Raw genomic sequence first — 23,649 nt, 5'->3', positions numbered from 1 at the left:
CCCTCTTTGTGCTTATGATTAATGAGTATAACCCATAGCCTTCTCCAAAAAGCTGATGGGAAAGATAGTTCTCGCATTTGTCTGTTTCCTCTAGGCATAGCATGCCGGAGAGCTTAGTCTTGAACTCTGGTATTTACTAAGCTGTTCTCCTTAGGTGGGACCAAAGTAATCCAAGTCCTGTCTTCCATGATCTTACTCATACCTTCTCACAGAAAGGAAGACACCCATTTTCAGAAGGCCAGTTTTCCCAAACAAACATGTTTATCACAAAGTTCAAAGGATTTAGCAATATGTACATTTTTAAAATCAAATCTTTCTCTCTTCAAAGAGCACCTGGCAATAAAATACCTAAGAGAAATCTTTTTCTAATATTCTGACCATAATTTTAGATGATTCTGGGAAATTAACTTTTTTGTCTCCTTACCTTGCTTTCTTCACCCTTCTCCAAACAGGTGCTTCTACTTATGGGCCTACCTCTAGCTTAAAATTTGATTAACCCTTTTCATGATAAGAAATTCATAGACCTCTATCTCAGTGATTCCTAAACTTCAGTACACATCAGAATCAAAAACACAGATTTATGGGCTCTGTTCCCAGAGTTTACGATTTAGGAGGTCTGAAGTGGGCCTGAGAACTTGCATTTCCAACAGGTTCCCAGGTGATGCTGTTGATGCAGTACTGCACTGAGAACTACTGTTCTCTAGACAGTTATTCTCAACCTTGGCTACATATCAAATTATGAGGAGAGCCTTTAAAACTCCTAGTGCCCAGGCTGCATACCAGGGCCATTATAGAAGATACTCAGTGGCTATCTGCCATGTGGGACCCACATATCAGTACCTCAGGAGTTTTGCAGGCATCCCAGGTGACTCCAATGTGTAGCAAACGTTGAGAACCACTGCAGCCCAGGAATTATCTCGGCTTTTTTATAGGTGTGGAAATGGGCTAGTGTGGGGAAGCAACCTGTCAAGTTCACTCAGCTAAGAAGGGGTGGAGACAAGACGAGAAAACAAACATTCCATCGCTCCACCTACAAATGTAGTTCTGGCCTCATCCCAGCCCTGAGCTACTGACAAGTAGGTTCTCAGTTCTTGAATATTCTCTATATAATAGGGCTTTAATACTAACCACCTAATCTTCTCTAAATATTAACAGTCCTAATCCTCCCAGCCTGAGACTGTTCTCTCACAAAAGGAAACAGGGACACTAGCCTGGCCTAGGATCTGTTCAAATGTCTTTTCCTCTCAGAGCTAGGGTGGTGGTAGGATTTGGGTTTGCTTGCTTTCTCAGTGTATGATAAAACACTGTGAAACATTTTGGCTACAAAGTCCATTGGTCAAAAAAAGCAAACCAAAAAAACCTTATGAGAATCCATATAGGAAAAACAGGAAAAGAATGACGCTGCTTCAGATAAAGTGGTAGAAAATGATGCAGAGCTCCACCCCTCCCCCACGATTCACTCAGCACAGCCCAAGTCATCCAGGAAATGTCCACTGAACAGAGTCGAGTGACCGCGGATCCTATTCCATATCCGTCATAAATGAGTTCTGTAACCTCTAGCCAATTATTTGAGTTTTCTTGGCCTCCATTTCCTTATCTATAAAGACAACTGAGGCGACAGAACCAAAGCTTTCTGAGCCAAGCTGATGACGAAAGCCTCCTGGAAGTCTTTAAGAAAATAAGATCACAGCCCTTACACCGAGACATTCTGATTTTCTCATTTTAACACATTTCCTGTTGAATTGAACAGTCAGCCAGTGGACTGAATGATTTCTGACTCCTCTGCTGCTGGTTCACCATTGTCAGAAAGCAAACAAGGCAGACCGTGCCTGCTGGAAGCTGTGAGTCACAAAATCAGTGAATTCTGGAGCGTTAATCAAGCATGCCTTGAACACCCACTGACAAAGAAGACTGCACCAGCATCACTGGTCCCAGTGGCCCTACTGGCAGGACCAAATAATGCTGGAGGGAAATTCCCTATGATCCCATGACAGTGCTCCCATCCCCCATGCCGTTCTTCCCACAATGCAGCCTGACTGCCCCAGGCCCAGTGCTCAAAGTCATACTTTCTTTGACGACTCATCAGGTGATTTTTCCTGTCTCTCTTATACTTACATGATTTCTTCCTCAGCTAATATAACTCAGTAGTGAAACTAAGACTTTTCAGAAGAAGAAAAAAAGACTGTAAGGGAAATTGGAGAATAATGAAATAGTCCTAAAATAAGCATGTTGTTGAATGCTTTTACACCAGGCACTTTGCCAAAACATGTGAAGATGAATATAAAACTGTAGACTTTTTCAAAACCTTACTTGTCTTCCCTATGGAAAGCAATTGGAAAAAATCTATCGAAATGATCTATTCTTTGATCGACACATTCCACTTCTGTGAAGTTATACTATGGATGTTCTTGCATTTGTGCAAAATAACAGCTGTATATCCAGTGTTCTTTGCAGCCTTGTTTGTGGACAGCAAAATTTTGGAAACAATGCAAATATCTGTCAATAGGGGACTTGTTAGATACATTATAGGACAGAGCCATTCAATGGAATATGATGCATATGCAAAAAAAAAAAGAGGCATTCTGGGATCATACAGAAAATTTTCAAAACGTATTAAGTGAAAGAAAAAAAGCATTCAGAAGGGTAAATAGGCCACATTTTTGTATAAAAAAGTGGAGAAGGGATAAGAATAAAAATTTTCATGTGCTTGAATATACTAAAGCAACTCTAGAAGGATACCTAAAATGTGTTAACGGTGGTCCCCTGCAGTCAGGAAGGAACTTGATGGGGCAGTGGATGGAGGTGGTGTTTCACTCTATACCTTTTCAAAAGTTAAACATTAAACAAATGTGTGTGTGTGTGTGTGTGTGTGTTTTAAGTTTATTTCTTTTGAGGAAGAGTAGAGAAGGAGAGAGAGCGTGAGCAGGGGAGGGCAGAGAGAGAGGGACACAGAGGATCCTAAGCAGGCTCCCTACTGTCAGTGCAGAGCCCGATGTGGGGCTTGCTCTCATGAACCGTGAGATCTTGACCTGAGCTGAAATCAAGAGTCAGACGCTTAACCAATGAGCCACCCATGTGCCCCAGTAGTATGTTTTTTTTAATAGAACATTTGGGAAGTCTCCAGAGTTCTGTCAATGTCCTCACTGAGCATGGTGTTCTTATCTTCAGCAGTAACAGTGGTCATGCCTTTACAGAACAGTTAATCATTGTATCCTGTTAGAGTATTTTATTTACACCCTTCTATTTGTCAACATTGGCTACTGAACTAAATTAACTTCAGCCATTTAGTGTAGAAAATTAAATAATGTGTGAACACTCAGACTTGCATCTGGGGCAATGTTTAGATCTCAGCCTTTCTGCCCACTGTGTGACCCATACTATGTCCTCATCATTCCAGATATCAGTTTATTCATTTTCTAGGTGGAAGGTGGATAAGACAATATTAACTATAACAGAGCTGTTAGGAAATGCCAAAAATATTTGGGAACACTGAATTTTCATTCTTATTATTAATATTAAATGGAAGGAAAATAGCCATACCAAGATTTACAGGTCAAATGGTTACTGCAATGGAACTGTTGGGAAAATAAGTAAAGTTATACACCATAAGATGGCTGACAGGACTAACAGAAGCTCCAGTTCCTAGCTTAGAGACTCCTCTTCCAGGCTCTTCTTTCCTGTCCTGTTTGCCCTGCACGCCTAATTGCTACTAATGCAGACTGCAGAAGTAACAGATGATAAATTGTCCCCCATGCTTGTGCTCAGGACTCAGATCTGTGGAGAAGGAGAGCCTGCTGGTGTAAAACAAAACTCCGATCCACCAAGATCTCCAAGTACCGCCTGGTTTTTCCGCCAGCGATCCAACCTGGTTCTGTAACAATAATTAGCTCAAAGACTCCTAAGACTAATAGGAAAGTATGATGGAATAATAAGCACTCATCATCCAATATACATATATTTCTAATGCTAAATTTTAAGAAAAATCATTAGGGAGAATCCTTATTTACAAGTCACTATACAGCAGAGCCGGCAGCATCTTTTCTAATAGTTCAGCACCAAACATCTTCAGTCAAAACAAAGACATGCGTTTCCTTACATTTCCTTAAGCTAGACTAGCCAGGAGCCAGTTGTCACACAAACAATACTCACATCTGCTGGTAATAGTTTCCCATGCACTGGACTCCATAACTAGACAGTAAGAGGTGGGGGCAGTATAGAAAGGAATGCTCCCAGGGACTCAGACACAGAAAGATCATTCTTGTGAGTGTCATCATGCCCAGATAGAAATCACTTTGTGGTAAACACATAAGGGAAGAAAAACTGCTCTAAATTGGATGTGATTTGTAAAGTTCAGGGCAAATCTGTCTCTCCTTGAAAATAAAGCAAACGCCTCTTATTTTATTATTGTTAAGTGTCTGCCCTCAGAAGAAATATCAACTTTATTACACTCTTCAAGGGATTTCAGTGTAAGGAGGGGAGATGAGAAATCTTTTGCCCAATGAGATATGTAATTTCTAGACCAGAAAGCAGCTCATAAAATAACAATACAACTAATATATTTATTTAGTTGTTCCCAATGCAAGAGCAAGACATAGGGAACCCTATAGTAAGAGAAGAGGGGAAAGGAGAGAGTATGAAAGCCAAATTAGTGTCATGAAAGCAATGACATCTTGCTACACAATGGGAAGTCCCAAACCTGCTTATTAAAGTCTCGTTCCTCACAATAGAACACAGGCTATAAAAAGGCCATGGGGAACCATTAATTAAATATTAAAAGATCAAATAGTTTTAGTCCCATTAGTTTGTATGTAATTTACATTCTCAAGTATAAATTTAGAGATAATTCCCCATCCCTAATCGCTTTCAACTTTCTGATAAGGTATCTGCAAATACAGAGTCCTACAGGGAGTTTAAAAATATCTTTCCCCATGCGTATCAAGTATTGTTCCTTTCATAAGAAGTTGCTTTTGAATATCAGTCTCCACAACTAAAGGGATTATCATAATATACCTCGAGTTATTAGCCTTGAGTGGTACTTTTGTTCAGAAAAGGCACTAGGCCTTTTTTAGACATGTCTGAGCAATAATAGCAAATGAACAAAAACAGGAGGAAAAAATTGTCCAAGCAGACTGATAGCAAGTGCTTCAGACATTCATTACTGTGACCTCTCATTCATTGTCCAAGGTCAAAGGCACTGGAGGGGTAGTAAAAAGTGTCAGGAGCCCTAGCTCTTTGTCCTGGTATGGCCCCTAAATTGCTGGTTGACTTTGGAGAAGTCACATCTCCTTTGTGTGTTTTAGGGGTTGGATTAGATATTCTCTCAGGCCCCTTCTGGCTCTGAGCAAGAATGTTGCTTTGTTGCAAGGGCTTGGTTTAGTAAATCAATAATAGTCTGGAAGCCTGTGGATAAGAAGCAACATCCCAGATGCCCCATGAAAAAACATAAGAGGTTTAAGGAAGCAGATTGACTTCTTTTATGATCTGGTACTCAGAGGTCTGGTCTAATGCATAAGGTTATGGTGCTAAAAAAAGTGCCTCTTGTTTGTCCTGAATTAATTTAAACTTCCAGAGCAGTCACATCTTTGCATATCCACTTTGAAACTCATATAACTGATCCTCCTTCCTATTATATAGCATTGGGTATCTACCCCTGGCACCTAAGAAACCGAGTGTCATTCTGCCACAGCAAGCCAAAGAGTAATTTTCCTTTCTGGCTTATAAGGTATAAATAGGAAACAACTTAAATATCCAGAAAAAGTTATATAAATTGTTGTATATCTCCACAGTAGGATATTCTAGAACTGTTAAAAATGATGCTATGGATGTAGAGTTACTGCCATAGGAAATATTTTTATGCAACAAATTGCACATGTAAAGAAAAAAGTAAGACAGGATATGCACCAAAATGTATAAGCACGCATTCAAACTTCTTTGGTTAACATTGAGTAGTGAATTATGGTGACTTTTATTTTGCTTATCGACATTTTTTTTCCAATAAACTACCTCTTGCAAAATGATTTGAAAACATTTAATAAAATAACATGCTTGATCAAGGATTTCCTCAATTCATTTACTTACAGTTCTTCTGAATTTACAACATATATGCTTTAAATTCTTACACCGTAATATATTTATTTCTTTTTAATTGCTAGGCATGGGATCATAGAACTATGAATCAGGAAGTTGAAACTTTGGTTCTAAGCCTCTCTTTACCACTTACTACTAGCCTCCTGGGCAAGTCAGTACTCATGACATTGGACAATAGCTATGACAATGGACAAGGAACAGCCTCCTCTGGGCCTTAGTTACTTCTGAGAATGAGAGTGTTGACCAGCTCCTTGGTGTTCAAGAGGTGTCTGTGGACAGAGAGCATCATTTTTGCCATAAAATCTATATAAATGCAGAATCTAAGGTCTCATTCCAGGCCTCCTGAATCAGACCAGCACTTTTACAAGATCTCAAGGTCGTTTGTTTGTATGGTAAAGATGGAGAATCAGTGGACCAGATCATCTATAGATCTCATTTCAGCGCTACGGAAGTGATCTTTTATGATAAATCTTTCATAGATCTGAATCATTCAGACCCAGAGCCTGGGTCTTATTGAATTATTCCCCGAGAAAATGAATTATTTTCCTTTGGTCAAACCTCTTTGCTGCTATAGACACTATACATTGACATTTATATCTCACTCTGGAGGTCATGGGGAGGTCATGGGCATCTTAATGTCATTCTCTGTGACCAATTACAGAAGTGAGAATGTCAAATCAACAAGAAAGGGAGAAAGCATTTATAAGAGTAATGAGATGCTGCTTATGGAATGTTAATAGATGTGTCATGCACTGTGCTAAGAATATTTACAAAATCAGCCTATTTAAACCTCTGTGTAAAACTGATATTTTATCCACACTTTGCAAATGAGGAAATACACACACACAAACACACACACACACACACACACACACACACACACAAACACACAGCACATTCATCATACTCACGTGCTAAAAAAAAAAATCTATATTCTGTCTCTTGATCTGAAGGAGAGCAAATGCTGAGTGCTTTGGGAATGTAGCCCTCACAGCCTTAAAGAATCCTCAAGTCTACTTTAAATTAATTAACAAGATTAGAAGTTTTCCCTCCCAAGTTCTTGAGAATGTAGGGTTTGTTTCTACATATCCGAAGGAGATCTTTTTCACACAGACTGCAGTCATTGACTGACTTACTTCTAAAAGGGCCATGAATGCCACTGTACATTACAGTAGGAACAGTACTAGACTTACAGACAGAAGATACAGATTCGAGCTAGAGCTATTCCAATTAATATTACGTGGCTCAGTCAGGTCACTTTGACAAAGGAAGCAAAGGCAGAAGGAAATGGCAGATAAAATTAAACTTCCACCCTCAGCCCATTGACAAATATTGAGGCAGTCAGAACCTCTGCCTTGAGGCAGAACATTTCTCTAGGAACTCCCCACTGTCTTAATGCTAATGCTTTGCTAGAGGGAGAAACCACCTTAGCTGGACAATAACTAGGTCTCCAAGATCCAGTAAGTCTTCTTTAGCATAGGAAAATCCTTTTGGAAACTTCCTCTTGACTTTACTTCCCCCAACTCCCAAGGATAGAATCAGTCTCCGCTCCACAATCCTGGGGCAGCTCTTCCGGCCCATGGGTTCTGTCCACATACTTTAATAAAACCACCTTTGTGCGCCTAAGGCATCTCAAGAATTCTTTCTTGGCTATCGGCCCATCATTCTAAAACAGCATCAACTTCACTCCCCTGAAACTTCAATATGTTTACAATAAACCAAGAGTGATGAGTCCTCCCCTGCCTACCTTACAGTGTCACTTCAGGGGACTTCACTTGATAAATTACATAGAGACACACAAATAAAAGTATCAGTCAATCAAACAAATAAGTAAAACCTCCATGGTGGCTTTAAACTGTGCTGATTTAGCTAAGCTAGAGCTACATTTTCTAGAATTTCCTTTCATGTCTGTTTCCAAATTAGAGTTGGCCACAAGAGATGTTAGTATAAGATTTGTAAGGCAGAAGGGAGTTTTTCCCTGTGGAAGATCACTTCAGACCACCTGCACTCACATTCACAGCTGCTGACCTCCAGGTTCATCTGATGCCAGGGGGCAGCACTTACAGCTATAGCTTCTTTTGCTGACAGTCAGACTTCATCCCTCACCTCCTTCCCCTGGGCTGGTAAGTGTGCAGCTCAGTGTAGAAAGGCACCAAGTCCTCTCCTAAAAGTGACTCACACCTCCAAGTTTAGACACGGCTGGAGACAGATACAGATTCCATTTTTTCCTCGTGGGTTTTGCTTGCTCATCAGGAATTCTGAGTTGTCCATCCAGGTTCCAGTTTTCCCGTACTCCCTATTCCCAGTTCATGACTACAAATCGGTTAGACTATAGCAACTTCAGGCCCATCACTAGATTGCAAAGACAACAGGTTTGCAGAGACTTCCCAAACAGCTCTCATAACTGCATCACCTTCTGATCATGAATCTCTTACTCCATACCACTCACGGTTCTCTCACCAAACCGTGACTGATCCATCATCATTACCAAAGATAAGACAACTTTAGGGGATGCTTTGATTTCCTTCACAGACTACCTTACAACTTAATTTTGCTTATTCAATTAAGTTCACATACTTTGGAAAACAAACCATATGCTTTACATATGCAAATCACACAAACACATAGTATAGCACCTACCATAGCACCTTAACACGTAAGAGTCGCAGAATACAGATGATATGGGTATATCGTACCTTCAAACATGTGCACGCGCGCACACACATGCGCATACACACACACACACACACACACTGAGTCACTTTAAAATTTTATCTTAACCAAAGATGTTTTAAAAGCTAACAAATCAGGATTCATTAGTTAAAGCTTTATAAATAGTCACATCTTAGCCACCATTTACTTGTAAGACTGAGCTGAATTTTTTTTTCAAGATTTGTCCCAGGTACACTTGAAAAATGAGATGGTCTCTGTTGCCACAGTGTATAATCTCCAATTTTGCTGCCAATTGGCTTTAGCCTGTGAGCTAATACCTACTGTGTTAACAAGAATATTGAAGGACTGGGAAGGAACATTGATAAGTAGGAAGGAGAGTTCAAGAGAGAGAACTACTCAAACCCAGGAAGCACTATGTCCTTGATCCAAATGCTACAAGTTCAAAATATCATTTTTTAGGAGTGCCTGGGTGGCTCAGTTGGTTAAGCGTCCAACAGGCTCAGGTCATGATCTCGTAATCTGTGGGTTTGAGACCTGCGTCAGGCCCTGTGCTGACAGCTCAGAGCCTGGAGCCTGCTTGGAATTTCTCTCTCTCTCTCTCTCTCTCTCTCTCTCTCTCTCTCTCTCTGCCCCTCCCCTGCTCACGCTCAGAGCTCAGTAAAGGAGCTCAGCTCCAGAATGCAGCCAAAGGTTTGGGATTTAAAAATGCCTGCTCCCACACAGTAATATCATCATCCCCCTGTAGACCCTGAGGTTCAACTCATTCTCAGCAAGCCTTTCCACTCCATCACCCACATCTTTTTCAAACATGGGACAAATACCCACTCTGGGCACACAGCTTTATATTTTAGCTGCTTGGGTTTTCTCTCTATAGATCATTAATCTGTGGAGGTCAGATTTAACCTGAACACAGGACTGAGGAACCAAAGATCCATCCAAAGAGACTGGATGACTCACTTTTCTCCCATACTACCTGGTTATCAAAACTAGACCCCCTAACTTCTCTGAAATTCAGAACCTTCACCTGTAAAATGGGGACACGGATACCTACTTCATGGTTTCTATGACTATCAGATGAAATAAAAAATGTGAAAATATCTGGTAAAACTTGTGATATAGATAGATAGATAGATACATAGATATATAGATAGATATTAGAATACTGTAAGAGAAGTCTTATGTAATACTTCAGAGCACCAAAAAATTTACCCGTGTAACGAAGTACTTCCGTGAGACATAAGGTTGGTGATAAGGATTGGGGTACAGTGTTGATTCAGTCACACTTGGCTGCCTTGAAATACGGCTTGGCTCTGGGTCCTTGCCTGGGTCCCCCTCCTCTGTGGACAGTTGGTCAGTCTCAGAGGGTTGGTCATCTCCCTCTTGCTTCAGAGACACAGGCTGGAATCCTTCAAAACTCCCAATCTTTGACATTTTTTCTGCCTAAAACAAAAGAAGAAACAATCTTCTCATTAGAAAAGAAAGGGGGAGAGGTGGCAGGGAGGGGAGGAGTCACCTATGTCATGGCTAAGGCAAAAAGTCTATTGTGTGCAAATGATGTTCCTGAAACCGACCAAGGCACTAATGAATGTAATTCAATGACACAGATGCTATTTACCAGGGCAGAGAAGCAAGGCCCTCCAGATAGAGAAAAGGAGGCTGCAAGTAGGTCCATTTTCCCACCTTTTGCCCCAGGACAGGAAGCTGAGTATGTAGAAAGTAGTATGAAATAATTACCAAACAATTTATCTTCAAGATTTCATAGTATTTTTGCTTCAAAACCTACCAAGCCTGTACTTATTTAGCAGTTAAAAGCAATGATAACACACCTTCTTGTGTGCTGCTTGGGTAGTAATAGGGCACAAAAGCACTTAGAATTGAGCATATTTTTTAACTGAAAAAAATGCAATTATAAAATTTTATATAAGGAAATAATTTAGCCAAATGCCCAAAGACATCAGTATGGAAGGTAGTTCATCACAACATGTGTCCAATAGCAGAAAAAGATGCCACTTTATGTCTAATAGCAAAATGTGTGTAATAGCAACATTAGACACCCATACAACATTGTATCTGATACCAAGAGAATAGAGTAAAACTAAGGATCTGTCAGTAGGGAATCGGCTAAATAGGTTATACCATAAAGCGAAATATAATGTAGTCATTAAAAATGTAAGTGCATATTTTTATCATGGTAAGATGTCCAAAATATATTCTTAATGGAAAGCAGTAAGCTATAAAACATTATCGATAATTTTAGTCAGATTGGTTAAAATAATTCAAAAAATATATAAAAAGAAAGAAGGAAGGACACTTGGAGTTGAATATATGTGAAAGGGCGGACCTACCCCGGCGGACTCCATCTTGTTCTGTGTCCTCCACCTTGACCACACCTCCTCCCCTTGAGTAACTTCCCGATCAAAACATGCCCCGCGACCTGGGTAACAGGACTCCGACCCTTCCCCAGCCAATCAGGAAGGGTCACCAGTGAGGGGTTACCTCACCAACTGCCCCTAGACCCCAATAAAACCTTTGTGCTTTTGAAACTCGCTCTCTCTCCCCGGCATCTCACCGCTGAGTCCGTTGGTGCAGGTAGGGGATTAAGCTCGAGCCAGCTCGAATAAAGGCTCTTTGCTTTTGCATCGGACTCGGCTCCCTGGTGGTCTTTGGGGATCACGAATTCTGGGCATAACAATATGTACACATGCATTGTGTGACAGGTTAGAATAAGTCTAAAAAAAAGTAAAATGGGGGCACCTGGGTGGCTCAGTCAGTTAAGCATCCGACTTTAGCCCAAGTAATGATCTCACAGTTCATGAGTTCAAGCCCCACGTGAGGCTCTGTGCTGACAGCTCAGAGCCTGAGTCTGCTTTGGATTCTGTTTCCCTCTCTCTCTGCCCCTCCCTTGCTTGTGCTCTGTCTCTCTCTCTCTCTCAAAAATAAATAAACTTTTAAAAAGTAAAATAGAATATTAGTAATGGTTATCTCTGGATGATAGGCGGTTTCAATTTTCTTTCTTTAGAAACTTCTAGATGCTTACAATGCTTATATATGACTTAATAAAAACACATTTATTTCTATTTTGTAAATATAAAGCAAAATTAAAATAAATAGAAAGCACACGCTAGCCTAGTAAAAAGTATCCTACACCAGGTCACCACTTCAAGCTGAAGCCAGATAGTCACCCCCTACTATGAGCACACGGTCCATGCTACATGAAAGGGGGGTTTTGTGCCCAGCCTCACCGTGACTGGGAATGCTATCTTACTTTCAGAGCTGCCTCAGTGTTCCGAATCAGACAAATTCGGTTTCCTCTGTGCTTATGAAACACCAGAAAGTGAGAAACAGCCCCTATCGCCAGCATGTTTACATTCATAAAATTGGAATTACAGTATTCAAGGGAGGTAAAAATAGTATGAGTGCATAATTTGTTGCCTAAAGCTGGACACTTCTGAGCATGAAAAGGGTGTTATTAACAATTATGTCAGAAGGATAGGAGTAAACCAGGATTGTCCCTGGCAAATGTGGACAAATACAGTCACCCTGAGGGGTCTGGATGCAGGAGAAAATGCAGCTGGTTAGGGGGCTCACCAGAGAAAAGCCCTCCCCAGGCCACATTCCAGGTCCCCCCCCCCCCCCCCCGCTCTGAGCCTCTCAGTAACCCTAGAAAGATGATTTTACCTGCCTCTCTCTGGGGATCACAGCATTTAGTGGAACCACCAAAGGCACACTCGGATAGCAGCACCTGGATGCCCACCCAGGGCTCCCAATCCTGCTTCCAGTCCATTCCAGCAGGCCCACTGTCAGGCAAGCTGGGTTACAGCAGGAAAGCTTCACGGAGTCTTCAGTAATGTTTTTAAATTAGAAAGGCAAAAGGCAGAGACCGGGCGCTAAGAAGTACAAGGCACACCTGAAGAAGCAAGAGGAATTGTGCGCATACATGTGTGCGCGCGCGCATGCGCGTGCGAGCGAGCGAGTGCAGCGAAGGATCAGTGAGGCACTTCGGCCTCCCCGGAAGGTCTGCCATCTCTATCACAGGGGCTGTTGGAAGAGTGTGTTGTTTCTAGAGTTGCCTGTGACCTGTGAAGAAGGTTTGTGCCTTTGGGGAAGGCAAGCCTGCTTCTCTATTTGCCACACTCTTGCAAACACTGCCTAACAACAGACATCTGCAGAAGGCTCCTGTGCCTGGAAAACAGGGGGAGGACTTAATTAGCACCACTTCCTCTCCCTCAGGCTGTCTTCTCTGGAAACGCTGGGCGAAGAGAATCCGAGCAGTTTTGAGAGGGAGCTGTTTGAGATCCAGGAAAGAAGGAAACTCAGCTCCAGTTCAATGCTTACAGCATGAGTAGTGGAAAATGGAGCCCAGCCGCCTCGATCCAGAACGCTTCTGGCTCTGCTCCAGTCATGGGGACATCTTTGCAAGGACAATGAATGTACCTTCCTCAACAACCGCCCCAGTCTGGGAGCCCCACACATAGGAGCAACCCACTCATCTCCTTACCACCCGCTGCCCTGAAATGTTTATCCCCAGTTCAATAGATATGCTCTTTGAACCCTGCACAAATAGACTGTATATATTGAAATACCAAAAACATATTAAAACAAAACAAATCCAGACAAATTCAAAGGTTTCCACTTGTAACAGACCTATCCAAAGCCACTTATAACTGAAAAAGATCATTTTTCCCTCACGCTCCATTGAAACTTAAGTACTAATACACAAGAGAGGCAAACTACCACAATTTCTAAAGAAAGCAAAGAGTCAAGGCTTAGAAAAAAACTATGTCCATCTTTTTTACCTAATCTCATTCCTGGGAATTCATCTAAGGAAAATTATTCTAAAGAAGAGACTGCAATATTAATTGCTTATTCTGGGTGGTAACGTAAAACCAAAAATCAACAGAACACCTAACAGCCAAGGAATTACGAAGTCTAGCAAAGTGTTATTGTGCAGACATTTAAAATAACATGCATAAGCACTGTGGCAGCCTGGAAGGAAAGGATGGACCTTCCTTCCTTTTGCTTTAAGCAAAAGCAAAAAACAAAGATTTTCTCTAGATACAATGATATGAATATTTTTACATTGGTAAGGACCAGAAGGAAAATATTTACATTTATTGAAGTAGTTGGATTGAAAGCAAATTTTTGCATTATTTTTTTAATTGTGTTAGTGCTTCTTTTGCAATAAAAAATAAAATGTTTAATAAAGGTGTTGATTTGCACACTATGGAGCTTTCTCCAGTGTAATCTGTGCCGTTCCCCCCTCCCGCAAGGACAAAGAGGGCGAGGAGAGACAGAGAGACCACACAAAGAGTAGACCAATCCAAATGGGTATGTGGCAGGTTAAACAAGCAAGGGAACTTACATGCCAGGTTGGTCTAGGGCACCTCAAGATGAGTATATCTCTGCATATGCCCGCCAGAATCTTAAAAGTTTATATATAGGCCATACCTGGATTCGTTCACATACAAAGTCAACATGGACTCAGCAACACTTTACTCTCTCCAGGTTATGTCCTTCAAGTGGCTCCCGCTGTGGGAATTGTGGGTGGAATGTATATTTCAAGGGCAAGCGGTGATGAGGAACTTTGGGTTGCCCTGGGGCCAGCTTGTGGGTCATCCAGAGGTCATGTCTTCTCAATGACCTCTTCCAACATGATGCCAAATAAATACCTAAAGAAATGCTATTCTTCTTTCAGATAGTAAGAATTCTGTATTTTTCAGCTGCCTGCAAATTCAGAGCTGCAATTTAATATAGTATTGAAGTAAATAACTTACTTCTAGGTCCCAGTCTAAGTATATCTGCCTCACTTTATACATGCTTTAATCTAGGGGCTCCTGGGTGGCTCAGTTGGTTAAGTGTCCAACTTCAGCTCAGGTCATGATCTCACGGCCTGTGGGTTCGAACCCTGGGTCAGGCTCTGCGCTGACAGATCAGAGCCTGGAGCCTGCTTCTGATTCTGTGTCTCTCTCTCTCTGCCCCTCTGCCCCTCACGCTCCGTGTCTCTTTCTCTCAAAAGTAAACATTAAAAAAATTAAAATTAAAAAAAATTATACATGCTTTATCTCTCTGCGATGTTTTCTGATAATAGTTCAGAAGCATATAGGGCATAAATTGTAGCTAGAGAATTAATGTCTACTCCAACTTCATTTTGCAGATTTTGGAACACTGAGTGGAGGAACTTACCCAAGGACACGTGGCTACATAGAATCAAAACATGACTCCTGGACTCTCCTTCTCTGCTTCAAGTTGTAGCACTTAGAAGAAAGCAGAGAAGTAGTGATCACACTTAGGCGTTGGTAAACTGGAAACACTTTTGCCAAATGTCTAGGTCAGTCAGCCCTGCTTTCTTCTGGGATGGGAGAAACAGCTTCTATGAAGCAAGGCTCACCGTGTGCTTCTCTGGCATCAGCTGGTACCCAGCCCCCAGCCCTGCAGGCTAAAGCTTTCTCCTCCACTTGGTGTCAGGCTGACTTATCCATTAGGATCTGTGAGGTGTGTGCCTGGGGTCCACAAACCTTTTGGGGGTTCAGGAAATGCTTTAATTTTAAAATCAAAAGAGGAAAAATTAAATTTATGGTCAAAAGAAATGTTTTAATTTTTTTCTCATGTCAGAAAAGAAGTGAAATTTGTAAGAAACCCAAAAATTTGGTTTTGCCTAAAACCAAAAAAAAAAAAAAAAATGGGGGGGGTAAGGGGGACTATTTAAAGTCATCGAGATGTAGGTTTTAATATTGATAATATTATGGTAGAGAGGTTCATAAACGCAAGAGTTTTAGGCCCATGGAAATATTAACATGGCCCTGAATCAAATCTATATCCTACTACTGACATTCCCTGTTTAATATTCTATTCCGGGGCTCCATCCTAAACCATCAGAACTAGAAACATGCCCCACCCCTTCCAGTGCTTTCCAAACTCTTTATTCTGGAAGATTCTGCTTCACAGTATATTGAAAGATTTCTGTCTTGTGGACAAACTGTGCAATCTTCAGATAATTATTTTTTGCTTTATTAAAATCAAAGAGAGATCCAGAATAGTAGACCCCAATAAATATTTGTTCTTTAGAAAAGTAGATAAATAACTATAAGGAGAACTTTTGATCAGCTTAAAAGAAGTATCTGGCCACACTGGCCACCACTCAACCAGAGGCAAAGGCGTTAACAAAGAACAGGTTGAACATAACAAAGAGTATCACAGACATGCCAGTAAAATGAATAGAGATACCAGTAAAACTCAGGGCTGTTTAATGGGGAACCTCTTTTCAGGAGCCATGCCTACCACTCTCCAGCACTGCCTTCCCCTTTTTCCATCAGCTTGTAAGAAGTCCTTCTTGGCTCCTGGCCCTCTCTGCCTCCCTGACAAGGCTGAACAGCTGTTTCTCCTTTACTTTCTCTACTTTCCCTGTCTTCTGTCTCTGTCTCTCTATCCCATATATATATATATATATATATATATATATATATATATATGACATGTATATATACATATATATACACATATATATGAGATATGTCTATATACATGTATACATACATGTACATATGTATATACACATATATGTATATATGTGTGTATATGTATGTATATGTATATGTGTATATATATGTATGTATATGTATATGTATATGTGTATATGTGTAGACTTATCTGTATATATATACAGACTTATCTGTATATATATATACAGACTTATCTGTATATATATATACAGACTTATCTGTATATATATACAGACTTATCTGTATATATATACAGACTTATCTCCATAAGTCTCATGGGATTTTTTATTTAACCCCAGGCAATGCTGTCGCAGGTGCCTTGATTTCCACAAAGCTTTTGAAATATTAATAGCTACTTGAGTATCTGTGTTACTACCTCTCTGGATCTTCAGGAAGACAGAATGCTTGGTTAGGAAACACTCATATCTATTAACTCCCACATCCTGTAAACGAGGAATCAGAGACCTAGATGGGTTCTGGGTCCCCCTGACCCCCACTCACATTCTGTCTCTGTCTCTCCATCTCTCTCAACATAAATAAACATTTAAAAAAAAATTCATGGTTTGCTACCAAGAACTGCTACCTCTTGCAGGTGACGTAGTCCTGAGCTGGGGAGGGAGTGTGGGAGTAAGTGCCTGTGGCTTATGTTGCTTTCAAAGAAGTCAACTTTTTTTTTCTGATGGTGACATGTCTACCCACCAGAAGGGGTTAACATTCTCGAGGCACATCCCCAAAATAACAATCCACTTTTAAGTCTGACATTTTGTAAAGGTAATTTATGTGAATTTATATGTGCAGCTTTCCTGAGTCTCTGTGAGAACAGCCAAGGGATGCGCGGTGGATAAACAGTACTCTAACACCTCAAAACTCCAACGAGGCCTCCTCTGTGCCAGCTGAGATAAGAGAATTGGCAAACACGTCTTCACAATTTCACATTTTGTACGTTAGTGATAACATGCCAGCAGGGCTGTTCTGTGTCCTGGGGAAAAGTTGAACTGATGCAGGGTCTCTTCCCTCCAGGCTGCCCCCCCTGCCCTGTGCCCTGCTGCCAGTACTTTCATTCAGCAAGGGGGTGGGGGAGACCCAGGGCCAGCATGAAGAATGCATCCCCCCGCCACTCATTCACTGGGTAACCCTGAGGAAGTCACTCCTCTTTCCGCACTGCAGATTCCTCATCTACAAAATGAGAGGCCAGATTTATGATTTGCATAAATGACTAGCCCATTTCAATCAAAGCAGATCTACTCCTCTGGTTTTGGGCCCTTCTGAAGCTTTCCTCTGGGGAGAACAACATATTAAAGTCTGAAAACTGCAGGAGGAATTATTTCCAAGTTTCCTTCCAACTCAATCACCCTGCAAGTTTTGATGGGCTTTTCTCCAGTACCCAGATTCTGTCTCTCTGTCTCTCTGTCTGAGACAGAGAGACTTAGATTCTAGATCTAAGTCTAGAGAGGTTGCTCATATATGGTTTCCCCTATCTCTTCTCGATTATATGACTCCCATGAACATGGTAGTTCCCTTGTGATTTACAGGTTGTGGTGTCAGAAGAAGAGAATTCTGACATCATGAATTTGGGTGTTCATTGTGGAAACTCTGGGGTGTTTGTCCTCCAACTTCCTTCTAGTGCAAATGGCTATCTACCTTGACCAGAGCTCCTAGGGACACCCACTGGGCACCTCAACCAGGTCAGGACTGGAGACATGCTTGAGCCCCAATAAGTCTTCTCACATTTCAGAAGGAAAACATGCAGAGGTTCACTGAGCCCCTCCCACAAGATATTAATTTTTTGACGGGGTTCTTAAAAAATGTATATGGAAAAGAATCGATAAAGACAAAGATATTGAATAGAGAACTTTGTGAGATTACAGATCCCTTGTGACTCCCTGAGATTAGCTTCCTTGCACACTTCCACAAACATTTCCACCACACTTCCAGCTGGCGTTATGGTAGGGCTTGAGTTCCTGACTCCTAGCATTTATCTCACTGTTGTGTACCCACCATTACATCTCTGCCTTCACTCCTGGGCTGGAAGCGACTCTGAGCACTCATCTTTATAGCCGGCACTTGGCATGCTCATGGTACAGAACAGGCACCGATTACAAGTTCTCAGATGGATGTCCTGCTTGTTCCTCTGTCAGGTCTGAGATTGAAAGGCAAGACTTACTTACATCAGATCCATTGCTGCTGGCACATTCCTCATACCTCATATATGAATGTTCAGTAAATGTAGGCTCAGTAATGAAGCTCTGTGTACGGCATGAATGGTAATATCTTCTGGACACACACATACAAAGACACACACGGAAATGCATGCCACAGAGGTGCCTGGGCGGCTCAGTCCATTGAGCATCCAACTTTGGCTCAGGTCATGAATCATCTTATGGTTCCTGAGTTTGAGCTCCATATCAGGCTCAGTGCTATTGTTTGCACAGAGCCCACTTCAGATGATCTATCCCCCTCTCTCTGCCCCTTTCCCGCTTGTGTTCTCTCAAAAATAAACATGAAAGAGAAAGGAAGGAAGGAAGGAAGGAAGGAAGGAAGGAAGGAAGGAAGAAAGAGAAATGCCACAGTCTTTTCTCAGAGAAGCTCATAGTCTGGTGGAACATTGCAGACTTTGGTGATAGAGCCATACTAGGAGAATGTGCACAAATACTGTGGAAACAGAAAGGGGATTAGCAGGGGTGAGTGGAGAGAGGGTTGAGAGTGTGAAAAGTTAGAGGTGTAGAGAAAGGCGCCTCAGAGCTGACTGCATATTTGAGACAGGCAAGGACATTCCTCTCAGACCTGTGAGGTGTGAAGAGGGGTGTGTTCAAAAGATGGCAGGTAATATGGTGTATTGTAACTGAGATGCCAACTACTCGCCTCCAGCCCACACCCCTTGAGGAGCCAGTAACACTCGGTTAAAACCTTCGGTCTCTGACAGGATGAAAGTCTTAAGTCTTCCTCACACCTCCTCTCTGCTGTCACCACACCTCCATCCCTGTTGGGACAACTCCCTCACAGCCAACCCAAATGCAGAATCAGGGCTGGCCCGGGAAGCGTTCCATTGCCCCAGACACTTTGTGAGATTAACAACATCACTACAGACTGAGAGAAGTAATGGAGAGGTGAGTCACATTGCATACAGTCCAACTTTGTACCATTCATCTGTGTCTTCTTTCTTTCCAGGGTAACAACTTCTTCCTTGTGTGTGCTTATTATTTGAAGGATATATATGTTTCATCTACATATCCAAGTCACCCAGGTTCTCCCCTTCAACACCCCAAATAAATGGAGTTCTCCCACGAACATAAACTCTGGAGGTAGTTATTAATATAAACCTGTACATGGATTTGTGAATCGTGGAGGCACTGGCTGGGGATGTACTTGAAAAAGCAGAAGGAAGCCAACCTAGAAGCCAGGAGTCGCTTGTAGTGACTTATCTCAGGAAGTAGCAGAAGTGTCCTACTTTGCAAATAGCCTGACCATGAAGAAGGTAGGGAGGGGACAGAAAAGTGGTAGAATTCTCCTCCTGGGAAAGAGAATAATTAAGGCTAAAATCACCAGCCTTCCAACCCCCTCCAAAAGAAAGAAAAATATCAGCCTTCAAGGAATTGAGCAGAAAAAAGTTGTTGGGTCATGACGATGTACTTTAAAGGGGCCCATAAGCTTACAGATATTTTTTTTTTCCACGTGCAAGTGAAAACGAAAGGAGCAGAGAAATGAAAACAATCAATGAACAGCAACAATTCGGCTTACAGCAGCCTCTTTTCTTCCCTCTGCAAAGTAAATAGGTTCCCTGATTTTGAAGCTGCTGATTCAGAAACTAGATGGTGACAGTGCTTAGCAATTAGAACAGGTCTCTTTCCCATTGATTGGGACATCCCAAAGGAGTGTGTGGATTATGTCACCAGGATTACTACCTACCCACTGTTGGTTTCAGTGCCAAAGAGCCTATGACCAGATGTTCCTGGCTGGGAGCTTTGTTTAAGGAAGTCGCTCCAAAACCTGGGTTTCCTGCTAGGCCAACTGTGACTTCTCCTGTAAGAGTTTGTGAAATTCAGGGAGAGCCATTCATCCAAATGCTGACAACGGTATTTTTACCCCCCCCCAAATAAAAACTACATCATTTATTATTTTAATGACATTTTTAACATAATCATTTTTATTGAAGTATGACATGCATTCAAAAAATCATAAATGTGCAGATCAGTGAAGGATCATTAAATAAACACACTCATGTAACATTCATGTAGGTCAAGATATACCATATTATTGGCACATTGACAGGATTATTTTTCTCAAAGTAAATATTCAGTTGGTTTCATATGATGGAATCCATGACCACTGCCAGACATTTTAGATATCTAACAACACCCTCATTTTACAAATAAGAAACCAGACGTTCAGAGAAGTGACTTACACCTCAGGTCACAAAGCAAATTAGAGGAAGAGGCGGGGTTTCATGCTCCTCTTTCCTGGTCTTATTGTCTCCAATTCCTAGGAAGCCTTAGCTGACCTATGAGGAAGAGAAACCTGTTCTTCATGATGACTCCTTTTTCCAAGAGTCTGAGGTTAGCTCTCTCTTGGCTCCATAAAGCCTGTCTCCGTAAAGCCCAAGGAGCTGTCTCAGAGACACTGTTCTAAAGCCCACACAAACCATTATTTCCTCTGCCAGGGGCTCCTGGTATATATCTGACACATGGTAATATTTGTTAAGTGAATTAACAAAGAGATTTCACAGTACCAACAGATGCTTCTCAAATTCTCCCTCTTCTATATCCATGATCAGACTGGTCATTTTGACCCATGAGACCTCATTTTGCCTGTGAGATGACCTTCCCCTTTATTCTAAAGTAGTCACTGGTGAGGACCACTAACTGTGTCACATGAGGAACAGTAGAAGGAACTAGAGAAATTTAGTTGAAAAGAAAGAAAATATGGAAGACATCGACCACTCTCCAGATATCTAAAGGATTATCAGAAGGAAAAGAACACATTTCTTCCTTTCGAACCTATAAGCATAAGAAAGATGAAAAATCTCTTGTTTTACATGATCAAGCTTCTCAAAAAAATGGTCCACCATTAAGTGTCTCTACTTAATTTTATCTCATTCATACCTGAATCCCTAGAGATCTGCTTTTCAGTCTCAGCATATCTTTGAAGTACTCTCAACAAAGCTCTTCTGACAGAATCCAATAGATAGATACTTTCCATTCTTTATCTTCCTTGATCTTCTTTTTCACTGTTGGTTGTTGATACCATCTTTCTTAAAATTCTTATTGCCTTCTGTCCCTTGGAACTACAGATTCCCAGTGTTCTTTCTACTTGTTTGTTCACTGTGTTTAGTTTCTTTCATGGAGACCCCACCACAGACACAAAACACATACTCCTATCTCACAAGCTCCTGTTTGTCAGAGCGTACTCTGGATATTCTAAGCAAGCTCCTTCGTTCTCACTGTTTAACCATAATCAATAGATCTGACTGCCAAATCTGCATCTCCAGTTAGAGCTCTCTCCAAAGATCAAATCCATCTAAATAACTACCTACTAGACATGTCACCTTTGCTGACTCACAGGTACTTCAAACTCACTTTATCCAAAGATGAACTCATCGTCTTCTTACATGCCCCATAAACTTGTTCCTGGTTTTTATTCAAATCTCAGTGAATGAGATCACAGATATAGAGTTGCTCAGGCCAGAAAATTGCCTGACTTTCTCTTCTTGCCCAATACTATAGCTCTTGATTCTTCAGTATCTACTGAATTCTTTAGTTTGTTCCACTCCTATTGCCATGGCCTTAGTTCACCTCTTGCAGATCATTATAAATGTCCTCTAACTGGTCTATTTACAATATTTCTCTCAAATTTATGCAGCATACAGCAGGAAGACTAATCTTTCTGAAATACAAGTCAGATTGTGTCACTGGCCACTTACCCTTCAATGCATCTCCACTGTACTCCAAATAAAATATGAATTCCTGAGCATGGTAGGCATGATCTGAACTCCTACTAACCTGTGGAGGCTCATGTCTCACCAAGTCTCTTACCTCCTTTTTCTTTCTCCATCTTCTTCTCCCATCTTCCTTGCCATACCACAGCACTCATAAACTATGTTTCAGCCATACTACTCTATCTTTAGACTCATAAACCCATTAAGCTCCTTCTCATTTCCTTTATCTGATAACTCCCATTGCCCTTCTTGTCTCAACTTAAAAGCAGCTAGAGGCTTCCCTGACCAATCTTGTCTCATGAGTTGCGTGCCTCTCCACTGTTTCCCCATGTAGACCACGTTTATCATTATGACATTACTTATCACACCATATTACAGCTACCTGTTAATGTGCATGAACTTTCACATCCTTCTCACTAGTACATAAGATCCTTGACAATAGGGACAGGGTTTTCTTACTGCGATATGCTTAACACCAAGCAGAGCACATAAAAAGCATTCAAGATGTATTAACTAAACAAATGGATCAGTAATAAATATCTGTATTCCAAGGAGCACCCATGATAGAAAATGCAAAGGAAGTTCAGCTTAGAAAGTCTCTTTTCTCAGATATCATGGAATCAGACCTGAAAAGGGAAGATTTGAAAGCCTTTATTCTAAATCAGGCTCAGATTTACTGGTTCCCATAAGCTTAACAGGAATGGCAACTTAGAAATGCAGTTTTCCCTATGCTCTTTAGCCACCATGATCTTTTATCAACCAGTTCTCCAGTGATTTCCTGTAATTGGTCTCCATGAGTAGACTGTGAGCTCTGTGAGGGAATGAACCATACCCTCATTTGTCCTCTTGGATGCCCACAGGACACTTAGCCCTCTGTGCGGGACAGTGAGCTCAGTCACAGCAGATGACACATAAGACATCTGCGTGACCAGAGACAGAGCAAGGAGAAAGTCACTTCCACCTCAAACTACCCTGACAGTTAGGTAACAAACATGAGAACCTTTCCTGAGAGCACTTCTAGGGATGGAAGGAGTAGAGGAGAGCTTATCCTGAAACCCAAGGGCAGTATGTGAGAACAAACACTTGGAAGGGATGAGACAAGACCAGATAAAGGAGACTGCCATCTTAAAAATGAATATTGCTAACTTCTCATCTTGTTGGTCACCATAACTGAGGGACAGTCCATGTTTTAATAATGAAACGTGCATTGAGGTCCAATGCTGAATACAAAACAAGACATCAAATGGGACAAAATAATTTAGCTACAAGAAATTGTTAGAGTAATATCATTGCAAGGCAACTCTGACCCAATTCCACTTCTCCTAGGTAAGAAAGTTAACACCTGGTACTCAGCTTGTTCTATAAGATGTCAAGAGGATCCAAGAAGTTCCAGAGAGCACCACCCAGAAAGAGAAAAGGCAAAAGAGCTAACGTAGAGCATTATTCTCCCATGTAAAT

The 23,649-nt window shown here is 41.3% G+C and overlaps 1 protein-coding gene across 1 annotated transcript in view; it reads right to left on the bottom strand.

Annotated features, from left to right (window-relative positions):
• The window catches only part of TPRG1 (tumor protein p63 regulated 1), a 142,112-nt gene that overhangs the window by 102,598 nt on the left and 15,865 nt on the right, over positions 1 to 23,649 (bottom strand). The window contains exon 2 of the mRNA XM_047099493.1: positions 9,970 to 10,200. Coding sequence (XP_046955449.1) covers positions 9,970 to 10,191 — 222 coding nt within the window. The 5' untranslated portion in view covers positions 10,192 to 10,200. The remainder of the gene's footprint in view (positions 1 to 9,969; positions 10,201 to 23,649) is intronic.

The sequence above is a fragment of the Lynx rufus genome, unplaced genomic scaffold (assembly GCF_022079265.1).
Source record: "Lynx rufus isolate CCGP_SWC_20201006 ecotype Redwood Valley unplaced genomic scaffold, mLynRuf1.p SCAF_5, whole genome shotgun sequence".
Taxonomy (NCBI): Eukaryota; Metazoa; Chordata; class Mammalia; order Carnivora; family Felidae; genus Lynx; species Lynx rufus.
The sequence above is the reverse complement of the archived record's forward strand: the minus strand, read 5'-3'. Positions and strand labels throughout refer to the sequence as shown.